The sequence below is a fragment of the Xenopus tropicalis genome, chromosome 3 (genome assembly GCF_000004195.4).
Source record: "Xenopus tropicalis strain Nigerian chromosome 3, UCB_Xtro_10.0, whole genome shotgun sequence".
Taxonomy (NCBI): domain Eukaryota; kingdom Metazoa; phylum Chordata; class Amphibia; order Anura; family Pipidae; genus Xenopus; species Xenopus tropicalis.
The window spans coordinates 25,184,238-25,200,377 of NC_030679.2; the positions used below are offsets into that span (position 1 = coordinate 25,184,238).

At 37.8% G+C, this 16,140-nt stretch overlaps 2 protein-coding genes across 5 annotated transcripts in view; one reads left to right on the forward strand and one right to left on the reverse strand.

The window, feature by feature from the left end:
- Positions 1 to 1,362: 1,362 nt before the first annotated feature.
- il9 (interleukin 9) lies at positions 1,363 to 3,199 on the forward strand. Of its 2 annotated transcripts, none has more exons than NM_001171896.1 (5): positions 1,363 to 1,451; positions 1,496 to 1,532; positions 1,736 to 1,780; positions 2,208 to 2,333; positions 3,086 to 3,199. In NM_001171896.1, exons 1-5 carry the CDS (start codon positions 1,363 to 1,365, stop codon positions 3,197 to 3,199), a joined length of 411 nt encoding a protein of 136 aa, NP_001165367.1. The 2 variants fall into 2 exon arrangements, with proteins under 2 accessions (NP_001165367.1, NP_001165366.1); NM_001171895.1 differs by lacking the exon at positions 1,496 to 1,532 and adding an exon at positions 1,557 to 1,602.
- A 5,657-nt stretch (positions 3,200 to 8,856) lies between these two features.
- Positions 8,857 to 16,140, reverse strand: part of slc25a48 (solute carrier family 25 member 48) — a 46,742-nt gene continuing 39,458 nt past the window's right edge. For 2 of the 3 annotated variants that reach the window (XM_031897980.1, XM_012959135.2), the window contains exons 6-8: positions 15,192 to 15,325; positions 11,428 to 11,557; positions 8,857 to 9,989 (exon numbers count right to left, since the gene is read on the reverse strand). In XM_031897980.1, the coding sequence (XP_031753840.1) occupies positions 11,444 to 11,557; positions 15,192 to 15,325 (248 nt within the window). In that variant the 3' untranslated portion in view covers positions 8,857 to 9,989; positions 11,428 to 11,443. 3 annotated transcript variants of the gene reach the window in all.

Below are 16,140 nucleotides of genomic sequence, written 5' to 3' on the forward strand. Positions count from 1 at the left end.
TGGGTATAGGCATTTCCTGGGTCAGTTTTAGAAAAACCTATGAAGGTGACTAAGTTTACAATTTAAATGATACATTCTTGCCGAAACAAAATGCACAACAATGTTCTATTACTAACATAGGGTTTTTCCCCATCTGCTGGAAATTTTACGAAGGGCTGAATTTAAAGGGGGTTGCAGAGAATGCAGAGCAATTGCTTGACGTTTAGCGAAAGGCTATCATGCAATCTCGCATTTTTCTGCTTTGTGCCCTTTTTTCTTTAATGTTGGCACAGGGAACTGTTCAAGCCAGACCACGAGAATGTAGGGTAACATCCTCTGGGAGAGATATAGTGCAACTAATGAAAATGATAAAGGTATGCAACCAACTCGTTGACACTAAAGTGTATTTCTATCCAAAATAAAATAAATTATACATTTCATTTATGATGTTGTTTTATTTTTCTCAGGCATCATGTGAAAACTATCAGTGTGATAAGACAGATGCTGGGACGGCTCACAATACCTATCACGTAAGTAAATGCTGTCTGCTTTATACATAAAACATTTATTTAATGCCCTGTCTGTCCTATGAACTCAAATATAATTTCAAGTAGAACGGTTAGATTAGGTCATTTTATTGCATTGCAAAACTTTTATACTTGACAGAGAAAATAAAAAAAGTATGGTTTATTATCATATATCTCTCATCTTCACAGTTTTTTATATTTTCCTGTGCCTCCTCACCAATAGACTCTATGCTATGATAATACGAAGCACGTTTAGCCTCTTAATTCTTTAAGATAACTACTGACGTAAAGCACACTTGCATAATTGGGGCTTTATCGGGAAGGACAAAAATGAAATTTTTTACTTTTTTCAGTGTAAAAAAAATACATTTTCATTTAAAAATATAACAAGTTTTATAATGCATTTCTGGTAAAGTAAATGCAGTAAATGTATGTGCACAGGTGTAGCACAAGTGCAGGTATGGGAGCTATTATCTGAATTGCTTGGAAACTAGGGGGTTATTTATCGATGTTTGATTCGTTTCTAAAAAAAAAAAACTAACTTTTTTCAATTTAAAAATATTTAATTTTATTTAAAATTGTTTTTATATATATTTTTTTATTTTTTTAAGCCTAACTTAAAAGGGCTTTGTGTACTTTTATGGGTGGGTATGCCCATGTTTCAACTATTTAGTTCATTTGAACTTTGGGAGTTTTTAAAAAAAAAATGTTTCAAGCTTTGCGAGCCGTTAAAAAAAAATTAAGAATTCAAGGTAATTGCATTTTTTTACATTTTTATTGAATTGGATTTGAAAAATAAATATGGTAACATCATGCATTTCATAGCTGTGCCTGAAGTCTTCCTAGGGCAGTGGGTATGCTGGGGTTATACATTGTGGTGCTAGCAACATTGGCAATACAAACACTGCATTTTATCTCTGATGGCCAGCTCTGCGGAATATGTTGGTGCTTTATAAATACATAATAATGGACAATTGAAGTATCCAAAGGATATATTGTCTATGCACCACCCTGTATAAACCTCAGGTACATAGCAGTGGGATGTCTAAGGTATGACACAAATATACTGTACGTAGCTACACCTATTTGTATCTCAGTAACATTGATTATACAATATACCTTTATTCTCTTGTGCTCTGGTTATGTTTTCCTTCCATTCTGGTCTCTAGGTCTCCTTTCCCTTTTTCAATGTGGTATATGCTCTCAATTCTCTATTCTCTTATTTTCAGAATCAAGAAAAACACAACATGTGTGGATGTCTTGATATTCCCCAGGTAAGAATTGTTAGAATGTCCTAAACACACTGAAAAACAAGAACGAAAATCCAGATATATAATGCTATAAAAATAGAGAATATTATAGGGAGACATATTACATTATTGAACAATCAGACTTTGTTCTAGTTTCTATTTTCTTGGGGAAAAAATCTCCTTTTTTTGCTGCTGCCACTGAGCTCTAACATTTCCTAGAACAAAATGTAATAATATTGAAACATATCAACTTTGTCAGTTGATCACACCACTTTCACTTAAAAAAAAACATTAAACTGCTGGGAATCACTCTAGTTTGGTTTTGTGCAGATCTGCCCTACAGTCTCTTATTAATCAGTTTATATCTTATTTTATTGGCAACCTTTAGGAACAGAGCATTTTGTAGCAATGTAAAGATCACAATAAAAATACATTTATATCTTTGTTTTAGAACACCTGCAGTCTTTCCTGCTTTAACAGTGGCCTTCAGGAAATCAAAGATCATCTTAATGAAACTAAACTCCTCTCCAGATTCTCTATAATGAGGACTGCATGCAAGGTAAGGGATTTTGTAGTGGTTGGCCAGCATTCACCAATATTTTACCAAGGCCAAACTTCCAGTTGGAATTTGCCTTTGGATTTGTCTTTGGTTCCCAACCCTAGATGGTGTTTTCCTGAAACAAAATTTACATAGTAAAAAGTATTATTTATATTTTGTCATAATTATTAAAATTAACCCAACTTGCATGATGAACACCCTTAAAAAACAATTTTTTTCACAAGTTGGGGCTCCTGGCTTCTGTTGTTATGGGCGACTCTCTCTGAATTATGTGAATTGCAGATCAATGCACATTGGTGGTAACAGCACATGATCTGTGCAAAAGAAAAACATTTTGAGTTTAGAACATCCCATTATAAGACTTATTAAAAGAGGCTCCCACTCACTGTAAAATATTGTGTTTGGGGTGGGGGTGGGGGGGGTCCATTGTGTCTTTTCTACTCTTGGACTTAATTGCCTTTGAGAAGAATAGGACTAAACTAGTAGAAATTACTAGTGGGTTTTATTGTGCTGCATAATTAGTAGTGATGGGGCATAAACAACAGTCACCAAATATGGTTTATTATGTGTTAAACTTAATGAAAATGGAGAATGTATCTGATATAAATGTTTGACACAAGCAGCAATAAGGGGAAGTTAATTAAATCTATTAAATCTAACTAATTCCATCAAGAAATTGTATTTGACAACAAGACCTTGCTAATGTTTTGTTCGTAACACAACCTTATATATCAGTACATACCTGTATCTATTTCTTTTTCTGTTTACAGGACGTATCATGTGCAAAATCATGTGAGACATCATCATTTGGGAATTGGTATTCGTTTCTGGAAGAGCTACATAGTGCCTTTCAACAAATAGCAGGTGAAGCAGAAAGCAAATAAAAGCAGATTTCAACTCCTACTGATTTATCTACAAAGGTCTATTAGCCTGTTTATTAAGGAAAACACAGTATTTATTTGATTTATTTTTAACCAACAGTTTGTTATTAAATGAAAAAAAGAAAAACATACATTTGCATGAAATAAATTATTTGAATTGTTAGAAAATATATTTTCTACTTGTCATTTTGTCATTTAAGAGTATTTATTAATTACAGAAGATCACACTCACTGGTTCTATGTATGCAGACCTCTTCCCACCACAAAAAGAAACAAAGATCCAGCCATTAGCACTCAGACCATACTGAAATAGAAAGACGTCCTCCATCTTTATTGGCAGTCAGTGAAAACAAGTTAATGTACAATAAATACATTACCCTAATATCCCAGATATAAAAACAATCAAGATATATCCAAAGGTTCTTTAAGTTGGTAACCTTAATAGAAAATGCCTCTCTAGTAATGGAGGCACATAGCCCTCCTCCATGCATACTAAGACACCACAAGATGAAAGGGCCAGCTGTTGTAAATTCCATAAGAGCAACTAGATCAAAGTCTATGCTTGCAATTCAAAAACTCTGTGGCTCTATCAATGGTGGCTTTATTGTCATTTGAAAAAAATGTCAGTCACTCTCTTAAGACACTATGGTGTTATCCAAGATTCAAAATTAGTCTCAAATTGATATAAATTAACATTATAAGACAATAAGGAACTTCACAAACAAGGCAGTTACTAGAGAAAACAAAGGATAGCAACAACACTTGACAACAGTGCAATAGTACAGTGGCCAATAATTTTAAATACAAGAAATTTTGCAAAGCATAAGTAAATTCTATACATGTTAATTACTGTTATAAATACATATATGTATCTTATCCAGAATGTGCAGGACTTGGGGTTTTCTGAATAAAGGGTCTTTCAATAATTTGGATCTCTATACCTTAAGTCTGCTTTAAAATCATTTAAATATTAAATAAACCCAAAAGAATTGTTTTGCCTCCAATAAGGAATAATTATATCTTAGTTGGGATCAAGTACAGGTACTGTTTTATTATTACAGAGAAAAGGGAATCATTTAACCATTAAATAAACCCAATAGGGCTGTTCTGCCCCCAATAAGGGGTAATTATATCTTAGTTGGGATCAAGTACAGGTACTGTTTTATTATTACAGAGAAAAGGGAATCATTTAACCATTAAATAAACCCAATAGGGCTGTTCTGCCCCCAATAAGGGGTAATTATATCTTAGTTGGGATCAAGTACAGGTACTGTTTTATTATTACAGAGAAAAGGGAATCATTTAACCATTAAATAAACCCAATAGGGCTGTTCTGCCCCCAATAAGGGGTAATTATATCTTAGTTGGGATCAAGTACAGGTACTGTTTTATTATTACAGAGAAAAGGGAATCATTTAACCATTAAATAAACCCAATAGGGCTGTTCTGCCCCCAATAAGGGGTAATTATATCTTAGTTGGGATCAAGTACAAGGTACTGTTTTATTACTACAGAGAAAAGGAAATAATTTTTAAAAATTTGAATTCTTTAATTAAAATGAACTCTGTGGGAGATGGCATTCCCATAATTTGGAACTTTCTGGGTACTGGGTTTCAGGATAATGGATCCCATACCTGTATATTTGACAAGTGGTTGGCTGTAGGCAAGACTTCAGGGTCTCACATGTAGACTCTGACTATTCAAAAGAGTCATTAATAAATAAAGCACTGTTATAGGTAGGTTTAATCAATGTTGGCAATGTGCATGTGATTTATACCCAAGTTTCTGGAGGTAGCACATAATGCTTCATTGGGGCAACATCTCTCATAAAGTGGCTCCCTATTAGGTAGCACTGTGTGATACTGTGTGACACTACAGTTTGAAAACATCTTATAGCTGGGCAGTTCCCAAGATACAGATGATAGATAAAGTAACCACAAGCTTATTTACTATTTACAAGTTTTTGTAACTGTTTTAGTTGCTGAGGACTTTGCATGTGACTCTCTTCAAATGCATATAGTGCTTTTTTTTAATCAAATAAGTGCATTTCTGTACTACATTATATTCTGAATGCACAAGAACCAGAAAAAGCACTAAAATGTAACTGAACTGAATGTAACTGTTTGAGCTATAATTTTTCCTTTAAGTATAAAGACATATGTACTAAGTGCAGGGTGCAAATGCAAAAGAAGTGTGGAAACCATCATTTCTAAATTGCCGCAGGTCTCTGTGCTCCAAAATGTGCCCCAAAATGTGCCCCATGACTTCTGCCAATTAAGAATAATGCAGGGCAGAGACGCAAGAGTACAATAAAACATGACAGTTGTGCAAGATTTTGAACCCCTTATTGCTCTAGCACTTGCATCTAAGGTCATAGTATCATGGAAAAGTCAGTTCCTCTTAGTTCTTAGGTTATTGATTTTATAAGGTTTTACACATACCTTCTATAAAGATAACCAAACCTACCCAGTATTGGCTTTTAGAACTGTATACCGTATATACTCGAGTATAAGCCGATCCGAATATAAGCCGAGGTACCTAATTTTACTTAAGAAAACTGGAAAAACTTGTTGACTCGAGTATAAGCCTAACATAAGCATCCAACATAATATATTATGTTATATATTATATTCGGATCGGTTTATACTCAAGTATATACGGTACTTGGAATAACATTTTCATTGCGCAAAGCCAGACGAGACTTCCTATTTCAATAATATTAAGATGTATAAGTCAAGAATAAGCACACACTCAAGGGCCATTACTAAAGAGGGGCACCTACAAGCTGTTGTTATCCTAATGCCCTTTCCTGTTTCCCACTCTTTGCTCCCCATTTCTATTGGACTGTGCATAACCTTGGCATTCCTATGATATTGCACACATCAATTTCAATAGGGTGTTAAATGTGAGGGCAGCTCTGCAGCATCATTGAGCACCAGCTGAACTAGGCAAACTGCATGCAGACCTCATTAAAGCCTGCAACAGAATACATGAATAAAATGTTCGGTCTTCAGTAAAGTTGCGTGGTTCAAGGCATTGCTTTGTGGTATCAGTGCTGCAAAGTTTTAAAGACAAGTTGGGGGCAATTAAAACTGGTATATAAATAGAGCTGCATTCGTTTCCATAAAATAACTATTACTACTATTACTAGGTTGAACTCATTACATTACAAGTATTATTTGTTGGATAATGTTTTACCAGTGCAAATAATTTAGTGTGAGAAACTCTCTGCTGCACAATAAACAGCATGCCTGACACTCTGCACACATAAATGAACAAATGAGCCCATTGGTTCCAGGCAGACCCTCACACATTGTTAATTACTACTGGTAACTTTAACAAGGTTTAGGAATGTGGTAAGAGTCTGCCGACAATTAGGCGATTAACTGTCAGATGCTTTCTCCCTAGGAGTGCAGCTAGAACCTGCTCCCAGGCGTTACCTGAATTCAGATTTTAGTATCCGGCAATGCTCCTCCAAGCGACATGTGGGCGTATGCGCGGTACACACAGGTGGGTGGGGGGAGGGGGCGCGTGCCGCGAAGGAGAACTATCGGGATACTTGTCACGAAGGAGCACTGCCGGATTACTTGTTACTTGGGACCGGCGCCGGTAGGATACTTGCCTCGAGTAAAAGCCGAGGATTCCATTTTTAACACATTTTGAGTGCTGGAAAACTCGGCTTATACTCGAATATATACGGTAACTAATAGAATGGTTATACTGCCAAACAGCACTGATGTTATAGTTTAGAAACAACAATACGTTTGGGAAAGGACTACATGACGCTTGTGCTGTGTAGCTGCTCAATACACAACTTTAATACTGCCTCTACTACTTCTTTGGCCCCTATCTGAAAATCCTCAGACATTGCTTTCTGAGTTTAAGCACTACCCTCTTAGTTCTCTTCTCTGCATTTTCTTCATTCTTTCCTACGTGACTCTGACACATTTATTTAGTAGTGATTAATGGGCTTGTAATGCTATTTTCCCTAGACGGCTGTTTGCTGTTAAATGAGAAAATGTGCATTTCTGCTAAACCTTTTTAGAACAAATACAATAACATGTACAAATCCAAGTGGAAACTTAAAGAAATACAAATCTAATGGCATTAGCAGAATGGTTGGCACAATGTGGCTGGTCATGCCCTCTTTAAGATGCCACATCAGCCTAAAGAATACCATTACAAACATGTCATATTATTCATTCACTGGTCATGATCAGAGCAAAGTGCCAGACTTGTATTTAAGATAGTAATGATAACATGCTGTATTGTCAGTTCCAGATACTATACATATGTATAGTTTCATTGAGTGTGCCATATACTTCCTCCAGTGTCGGACTGGGACCCCAGGGGCCCACCAGAAAACCTTAGACCGTGGGCCCACTCTCCAAACTAATTTTTCTCCTTCCCTTGTCCAACCTCTTTATTCTCCTAGTCTCTTTTATTTACATGCTAGCATCTATCCTTCCATCTACTTCTACTCTTTGTTCCCATTCAGAAATAGGAGATGACCATGAAGCAGGCCAAATGGTCAGGAGCAGGAGGGCCCACTGACACCTGGGCCCACCGGGAGTTTTCCTGGTATCCTGGTGGGCCAGTCCGACACTTCCTTGATGACTGGCAAGGCGTCTACCATACACTTGCAAAAAGAGGTAATTAGGAGTCACACATATTATTAAAGGATATTATCTGGTTAAACCTCCCTTTGTCAGATAGATTAAAGCAGTGATCCCCAACCAGTGGCTCAGGGGCAGCATGTTGCTCCCCAACCCCTTGGATGTTGCTCCCAGTGCCCCCAAACCAGGGAGTTATTTTTGAATTCCTGACTTGGGGGCAAGTTTTGGTTGAATAAAAACAAGATTTCCTACCAAATAAAGCCCCCTGTAAGCTGATAGTGTGCATAGAAGCTCACTAATAGCCAATCTTAGCCCTTATTTGGCTCCTCCATAAACGTTTATGGTGCTTGTGTTGCTCTCCAAGCCTTTTTACATTTGACTGTGGCTCATGAGTAAGAAAGGTTGAGGATCCCTGGATTAAAGTGTCACCAAAAAAGTTTTTAGTAGGCACTTAAATATTATTAGGAAAGCAGCAAACCATTATTTTTGGATTTGGTGGAATTCCAACATCTCCACAAAAGACTCTAACCTGAACCTAATTTGTATTAAAAACATTGTCACAATTATTTGTCCAAAACATTAAAGTCACATGAATTTTAAGGGTTAAGATTTGTTTCGGCTAAAATGTTAGAGACTGGTGCATGCCTAAATTGAATGCAACATTAGGCTAAATGCGGTATGTTTTCTTGTTCTTTATGCATTCTATTCATTTCCTGTTTTTTTTATCTTTATGCAGAAAGGCGGTCAGACAATGTGTGGCCCCTCATAAACTCTCTGTCTGTTTGGCCTGTGGGCCAGTTGGTTGGAGAACATACCTGATCGCACCGAGTATGGCTGCATTTACCCTGCACTATTCCATTTGTACACAAGGGGGAAGCCATTAAATTAGAATTTAAGCTATAGCAGAGTTAAAATAGCATAAAACAGATAAGCTGTGTAGAATACAATGGTTTTAGTTCTTACACAGGAAGATAAAGAGGGGTCAAATGCTGATTAAAGCTTTCCACAAAATTGCTGAATGAAAACCTCTTATATTAAATAGGATGGTTGCTAAGAAAACGTTTATTTGTAAGTGCTGGATAAACAGATACAAACTTTATATGTAAAAGACATTAAAAGACACATTTCCCTTCTGATATTGCAGAGGGAGGTGGAGCTCTGCCCCCTTTATACAAAGTGATTGTAGACTGTACCATTTGATTAAAACTAATACAATTTATAAGCATGTATGTATTGTGATAAACAGAACTAGTAATGAGCGATTTTTTTCGCCAGATATGGATTCGCATCAAATTTTCGCATTTCGTCATTGGCAAAATGTTTCTCAAAACCTCCTCAAAGGAGGAGGACGCAGGCGACAAAAGAAGACGTGCGCAACAAAAAAGTCGAGCGTCAAACGCGTTTCATGGATTTTTCGCCGTTTTCGTAACGGGACATATTCGCTCATCACTAAACACAATACTTGGTCGCACCGGGCCCCACTGATTCGACTGTTGATATACACGCTGCCGCTAAGGTGGGGGAAGCATTGCTGGGGTAGATACTTGCTACCACATACAACACAGTTTGACACACTCCCAATACCTCCAGTACAGATATTGGCAAATACTTTTTTGAATTACATTTATAAATAACTCTAAAATAATTTTTAATCAATATCCAACTGGCAGAGTTGAATAACAGATGCTATATGCTACTTTCACCCATATCATATATTAACTTTAATAAACTGAACAGTTGTGAGAGAAGTGTATTAAAGGGCTTGTATTAAACAAAATCCATGGTTTGAATGCTGGATAACTGCTGTGATCAAAAATAAAAACAAAATGACACCTGTTGCAGTTCCATTCCTCTTAATTTTTCTAAAGATTGGGCAATAGGTCATGGAAAATAGCAATTTATTTCGGTGGGCAGGTGTCTATCATTTCGGGACCCCCCAGTGAAATAGTCTTTCCTTTCATCAATAAGTAGGAAATGTCTTCAAGCAGCTCATCTTTGTCCTGAGGCTTCACCCTTCCCCACTCTTCTTGGATCCAAGATAAATGGGGGCATCGCTCAAGTAATTCCTCTTTGCAGATCACCAGCTGAGGGTGTTTGTTCGGAATCACTCAGTTATAAGAACTCATTCCATTCTAGCCCCCCACTTCTTAGAGCAGAGAAGTATTTTTCAGAGAGACCTGTGAAAACAAGGAAATATGTGATTGCTGTCTGTTCTTGTCCTATAACACTGTTAAAATTTTTGAACAGGCTGAAAGGGTTCTGTACAGTTTGGGTGCTACTTGCAAACATAAAATCACATATATATGAAACAATACATGGATCTTACCCTTTCTGGACCTCTCTCCTCTACTATATTACCAGAACTGGGCTGCTCCAGTGCATGTTCCCCCCACCCTCCATGTGTGCACACTGTATGGAGCACACTGTATATAGCACACTGTATCTAGCACACTGTATGGAGCACACTGTATCTAGTACACTGTATGGAGCACACTGTATGGAGCACACTGTATCTAGTACACTGTATGGAGCACACTGTATGGAGCACACTGTATGGAGCACACTGTATCTAGCACACTGTAGGGAGCACACTGTAGGGAGCACACTGTAGGGAGCACACTGTATCTAGCACACTGTAGGGAGCACACTGTATGGAGCACACTGTAGGGAGCACACTGTAGGGAGCACACTGTAGGGAGCACACTGTATGGAGCACACTGTATGGAACACACTGTTTGGAGCACACTGTTTGGAGCACACTGTATGGAGCACACTGTATGGAGCACACTGTAGGGAGCACACTGGAGTAGTGCTGATAAGCAGAAATTGGGAATGAGGGCCCAGACTAGAGGTGGGTGAAGGAAGAGGTACGTGCCTAGCGCCCCACAATGGATGTGCCCTAGACACATGCCTATTCTGCCTACTCCTTGTCCAGCCCTGTATATTATAAGTCTAAAAATGAAGACTAAAAATGCGGTTCCTCCTGTGCCCTTTCTGTGACAGGAAAGTAAGAAGAAATTATTTGTGAACCCAAAAACCCAATGGGTACATCCAGATAGACATAACATAAGAACGCCAAATTCGCTGACCTAATTAACTGGAGAGATGGCAGTTATAAAAAATAATTAATTGCTCAAACTGTGAGAATTAACAGTTTTCTCCTTTCACACCAATTTTTCTCATTATTTTTTTGAAACCACAAATAAACTCACTTCCACGAATTTCAGTCATTTATCAAAAGAGCTGAACTAAAAAAAATCACAAGCAGGAAAAAGTCTTTCTTTGCTTTGTGGTCTTTGAGGTTTTGATGCTGGTTTTTGGGCAACAAGTTGAATAAGTTGAGATTTTCACAACTTTTTGCACTAAAACCAGTGTTAAAACACCTGAAAACCCCTAAGACCACAAAGCAAAGAGAGATCTAATTGTAAAAGGAACATCTGCCATTGACTTCTACATGATCTCGGTTGGTTGTAGAGGTTTTGGGATTTGGAATTGTTTAGTTGTATAATAAACTGCAGAAACATTTTGCTCTTTTTCCTGCAGGTTTTTGCAGATAAAAAGCCCCTTATTTAGTCTATGAAACTAAACAGTTTACATAAAGTGCTATTATTTTACCTGTTGTTTATCGGTCTCATTCCATGTTGGTCCTTTTCATAGCTTTACGTGTAAGTTCATATGTGAGAAACATGGCCGCACTCATTGGAAATCCCCTTACTGTGTTAACTGTGATGCCCTTAAAAAAAACCTAAGGAAGATAATGTAAATTAGAATGTTAAGGGTGACCAATGGGTTTTGGACTGGAAATACTGTTAGAAACCCTGGCCTCCTGGAAAGAAGCAACATCATCAATCTACGTGACTTTTATGCATGTGACTATTTTGCTGTGACCGCAACTAATTTGGCACAACTGCAACTTTTTTTTATGCAACTGTGACTTCCCTTCGGAAGGTATTTTGGGGGTATAGTTTTCCATGGAGACATTGCCATGACAATGGGTGCCACAGGGCCATTACCAATAAAACTATTGACATGGAAATGGAAACCTTGTCAGTAGTACCAAAGGGACTGGTGTAAATGCGGCGTTACCATGAAATGGTGGTAACTTAATCGTTTTTCTCACAGTGGCTTCAAAGAGTGTAATTTCTGCTTTGATCTTTTTTTTTTTTTACACATTAAGTTTAAGGTTCTTAGAATTATCATTATCGTGGTGACAATTGCAAGAGATTTTATTCACCACAGTAAAGATGTTTGTAGAGATATCCTTGTAAAAATGACTGTGAAGATTGTTGCTATGGCTGTGGTTACCATGGAGATTCTGTATTACACTTGATTTATGCTAAAACTGGTAACTAATCTCTCCAAAATGCCTTTCTGTTTTTGGTTTTTGGAAAGCGAAGCGATGTGTAGATCTTTCCACTAGTAATTCATATTATTGCTAGTGGAAAGGCATTTTGGAGAGATTAGTAATGTGCAGCAGCAGAGATCTATTGCGAGTGACTAAATCTCTCTATAGCTCATCACCCTTAAGTATAGTTTCTATGTAATGCAGTGATCCCCAACCAGTGGCTCGGGGGCAACATGTTGCTCACCAACCCCTTGGATGTTGCTCCCAGTGCCCCATTTTTGAATTCCTGACTTGGGGGCAAGTTTTGGTTGAATAAAAACAAGATTTACCCCCAAATAAAGCCCTCTGTAAGCTGATAGCGTGCATAGAGGCTGCCTAATAGCCAATCACAGCCCTTATTTGGCTCCTTCATGATTTTTTATGGTGCTTGTGTTGCTTGTGTCTTTTTATATTTGACTGTGGCTCACGAGTAAGAAAGGTTGGGGACCCCTGATGTCATGGTCTAATGGCATCAGTTGCCATGATAATATATTCACAGAAATCTTAGTTGTGTCTTTCTAGAAGCCTCTATCTAGTTACTAATCTAGAGATAGTTTCCATGATACAGGTACTACAGAGATGTTACAATGGCAAAGGTCCCCTTGAAAAGATTTGCCAACATGGACAATATTAGTATCCTAACAATACTTAACATCCATAGTCATCAAATGAATAGCTGCAACTGAGACAAATAATTACACCACTTTTTTCCATGTTCATATAGGGAAATCATCTTCAAAAACAGAAACTATAGCAAAGCACATTGCTACAGCATTTACAGTATATTTTGTTTGTTCATGTAGCAGCGCAAGCAATAAGCAATATGCACATAATGAATAGACACCATGGCTGAATTGTGGCCACAGCACCAAGGCTTTACCTGCGCCTGAAGCAATCATTTTAAAGGAACAGTAACACCAAAAAAATGAAAGTGTATAAAAGTAACTAAAATATAATGTGCTGCTGCCCTGCACTGGTAAAAGTTGTGTGTTTACTTCAGAAAGTCTACTATAATTTATATAAATAAGCTGCTGTGTAGCCATGGAGGCAGCCATTCAAAGGAGAAAAGGCACAGGCACATAGCAGATAACAGATAAAACACTATTGTATTCTACAGAACTTATCTGTTATCTGCTATGTAACCTGTGCCTTTTCTCCTTTTTTCCAGCTTAAATGGCTGCCCCCGTGGCTACACAGCAGCTTATTATATAAATTATAGTAGTGTTACTGTAGCAAACACACCAGTTTTACCAGTGCAGGGCAACAGTGCATTATATTTTTATTACTTTAAAGCTCTTTCATTTTTTGGTGTTCCTTTAAGACTGAAACCAGATGCAGCTGCCCAGCTGGTGCGGTGGTTGGAGAATGTATTTACATCTGTTTACACCTGTTTTCCTTCACTTTCAAGCTTCCACAAGTAAAATGACAATATTTTGTATGCCAATAAGCACAAGCCCTTAAACCAGTGATCCCCAACCAGTGGTTTATGAGCTCACCACCTCTTTGATGTTGCTCCTAGTGGCCTCAAAGTAGGTGCCATTTTTATATTTCTGGCTTGGAGGCAAGTTGTGGAAACACAGAGAAGTTCTACTCCAAGCAGAGCCTCCTGCAGCCCAGCAGTCCACATAGGGCTACCAAATAGCCAATCACAGCCCTTATTTGGCATCTCCCAAAGAACTTTTTTCAAGCTTGTGTGGCTCACCAACACTTTTAACATCTGAGTGTGGCTTATGAGTAAAAAAGGTTGGAGATCCCTGCCTTAAACTATGTATACAGACACACTCTTGTATACAGACCTCCATCCTCTTGTGTCTTTGAATCTTAACCTATTGCAACTGTATCTTGTATTTATTTGAATTTATTGTTATACTTTGTATTTATCTATTATTAGCTTAATAACCCCCTGTTTGTATTAATGTATTCTACTGTACAGCACTGCGTATATAAGTAGCGCTTTATAAATAAAGATATACATACATATACATACACTGTGGTCATTTAGTGTCATAACATCAAGCAAAGTAAAGAGCAATATCAGTAACAGTTCCACATAGTGACAATGGGCTGCAGTCTGAGTTCTTTAATATGGGCCAAAAATACACATTCTCAATGTGACTTCTAACAGAGAACTGGCAGGGAAGAAGAGCAGGATCAAGAGGGCTGTGTGCCGCCTAGAGGCATTCAACTAAGTCAGTGGCTTGTATGACATTAGTGGGCATATCACACACACATTCTATGTTCTGCATAACCTGGACAGTTCAGTAGACAGGACAGAGGGTGGCAGTGGTCAGGCTTCTTCAACTTCTGGCATATGTGATTGGGCAGTAGGTAAGGAATCTATGCACTCAGCAATAGCTAACTAATTAGTTAAAAGACTGCACTGTGTGTGCAGGTTTTAGTGAAGGAATATGGGATTTATGCCAACATGTAAATGAAGTGAGTGACTGTGCACAGGTATAATTTTGCACTTTTTAACAAAGAGGTTCCCACTGGTCCCCAGGTCTCTGAAAAATTCACATTTAGACCAGGCAATAGTTGCCTCCATAGATCAACCATATAAAGTGGCACCAATTGTGTCATTTGCAGCAATTACCTCTCTCCCTTTACACTTTGCATTTACTGTATAAAGCATTTTTTAATGAGATATACCCTTCTTATTTTTTAAAGAGGTCATGTGTCTATTTCCCCTGTTAATCTCAGTTATACAAAGACCCTGTCTATTTAAAAGCAGATTCACTTTAGAATTAGAAGCCAGTAGGGACCAGTTCCACAAAGGAGCAAAAAGCACTAGATAATGTTGTTCGGATTTATGTAGTTTACAATATGGTAAGGGACACACAGGTTTCCTCCTGCTCCTGATGGCTTTTGTTTGTCTTATATTTGTATATATTTCTATTCAATATGCAACACAGCATTAACATTCTATAGTTAAACAAACAATTCTTCTATTTCTTTTTCCCAGCTCTCCCGGTTATTGCATTAATAATACACTTACCCTAATACCTTCCTTCTGGTAACTTTGGGTAATACAGTCTGTGACCCCTTTATAATTAGTGGAATGAACACCATCTGCTTGAAGACGACTTTTTACTACATCCATGGGCGTTGCTGTGCCCCATGATAATGCCCCTAAGGTAAAAAATTAAAGAAAAAATGTTGTCATACTAACCATGATTTTTGCTTTTACTGGATAACCAAAGAATAGGTGATCAAACAGCCCCAGGCAGTATCTTCTGACTGCAATGTAGTTTATTTAGTATAGTGTAAGCATACAACATATATAAACATGTGGTGTGCTTGCACTGCTAAAATAAACTATGTTGCAGTCAAAACATACTGCCTGGGGCTATTTGATCTTCTATTCTTTGGTTATGTTAAAGGTACATATTATCTGCATTTATTCCTTTGCAAATGCAATGCCATAACTTGGGAATGCAATCTTATTTTACATCTTCATGTACTCACCGGGTTATTTCTTTCCCCTATCAGAAGGTCAGACCCCAAAGCTTTTAAAGCCCTAACCCCTTCCAGGGTCTTAAGGTGCCTGTACACTGGCCATTTTTCTATTGCATAGGTCCTCAACCTTTTTTACTTATGAGCCACGTAAAAAGTTTTGGTGAGCCACACAAGCAAAGTTCTTTGCAGATGCCAAATAAGGACTGCGATTGGCTATTTGGTAGCCCCACGGGGACTGCTGGGCTGCAGGAGGCTCTACTTGGAGTAAAACTGTGTCTCTGTGCTTCCAAAACTTGCCTCCAAGCCAGAAATGTAAAAATTGGCACCTACTTGAGGCCACTGGAAACAACATTAAAGGGGGTGGTGAGCAACATGTTGGGGATTTATGTTCTATAGTATATGACAAATCAGCCTGCAGGTACTGCACAAGTGACAATATACTGTATATGGCCACCTTCCAGCAATCCATTTTATGTGAGCTCTACCTT